Source organism: Etheostoma spectabile, chromosome 4, assembly GCF_008692095.1.
Source record: "Etheostoma spectabile isolate EspeVRDwgs_2016 chromosome 4, UIUC_Espe_1.0, whole genome shotgun sequence".
Classification (NCBI taxonomy): domain Eukaryota; kingdom Metazoa; phylum Chordata; class Actinopteri; order Perciformes; family Percidae; genus Etheostoma; species Etheostoma spectabile.
In genome coordinates, this window is record NC_045736.1 from 9,870,374 (window position 1) to 9,871,252 (window position 879).

General features: G+C 41.5%; 1 protein-coding gene across 3 annotated transcripts in view; it reads left to right on the forward strand.

Annotated features, from left to right (window-relative positions):
- asic1b (acid-sensing (proton-gated) ion channel 1b) overlaps positions 1-879 on the forward strand; it is a 163,353-nt gene that overhangs the window by 156,965 nt on the left and 5,509 nt on the right. For all 3 annotated transcript variants that reach the window (XM_032513334.1, XM_032513332.1, XM_032513333.1), the window contains one exon: positions 471-624. In XM_032513334.1, coding sequence (XP_032369225.1) covers positions 471-624 — 154 coding nt within the window. The remainder of the gene's footprint in view (positions 1-470; positions 625-879) is intronic.

Consider the following 879-nt stretch of genomic DNA (forward strand, 5'->3'; position numbering starts at 1 on the left):
GTGTGTGTGTGTGTGTGTGTGTGTGTGTGTGGGTACACTGTTCAATGTCTATATCCCACTGTTCAGAGCCCCCGCTGATAACAGAAAATAGCGTGCCTTAAGCTCGATGGTGGCTATTCTCAAATAGTAAAACAGGCCTGGTGCTGAGGCTCTCCTTTTCACACTCCCCTGTCTCTCCATCAACTGATACCTTTCAGGTCTTTCATGTCTGTTGCTTGTCGTCAATTTCTGGCTTTTTCACGTCTTGGTCTCTGTCTGCCGCTTTGTCACTGACTCTTTCACCGTGGTTATATTTCTTAAATGGGTCCCTTCAGTGCTGGTGTCTCCATGTGACATCTTTTCACAAGTTTGATGCCTTTCACTCTGCTGGTATAATGTTTGTCATCTTGGGGTAACAATACATCTATCTGCCTTAGTGTCGTCTCTGTTTCCATCTCTTACATTTTCTTCCTGCCTAATCTATTTTTCAGACTTTCTGGTTGAGAGAGACAATGACTACTGTGTGTGCGAAACACCGTGCAACATGACGCGCTACGGTAAAGAGATGTCCTTTGTCAAGATACCCAGCAAAGCATCAGCCAAGTACCTCGCCAAGAAATTCAACAAGACAGAGCAGTACATATCGTAAGTCACCTTCTTATGTCTTACTGTATTTATCCAATGATGAGCACAAGATGTCTCCTATGTCCAAACCAAAACTAAACTAAACTGGCCCATTCTCCAACCATGTATTTAAAACCACGAAACACATGCTGAAAAAATGAAAACTAAAAAACTGATTGAAACTGCAATACTATTACTGTAACCTTGATCCGCCACAAAATACGTAAATGTTGAGATAATTATCTTTGATAGATAGACAGATAGATAGATAGATAG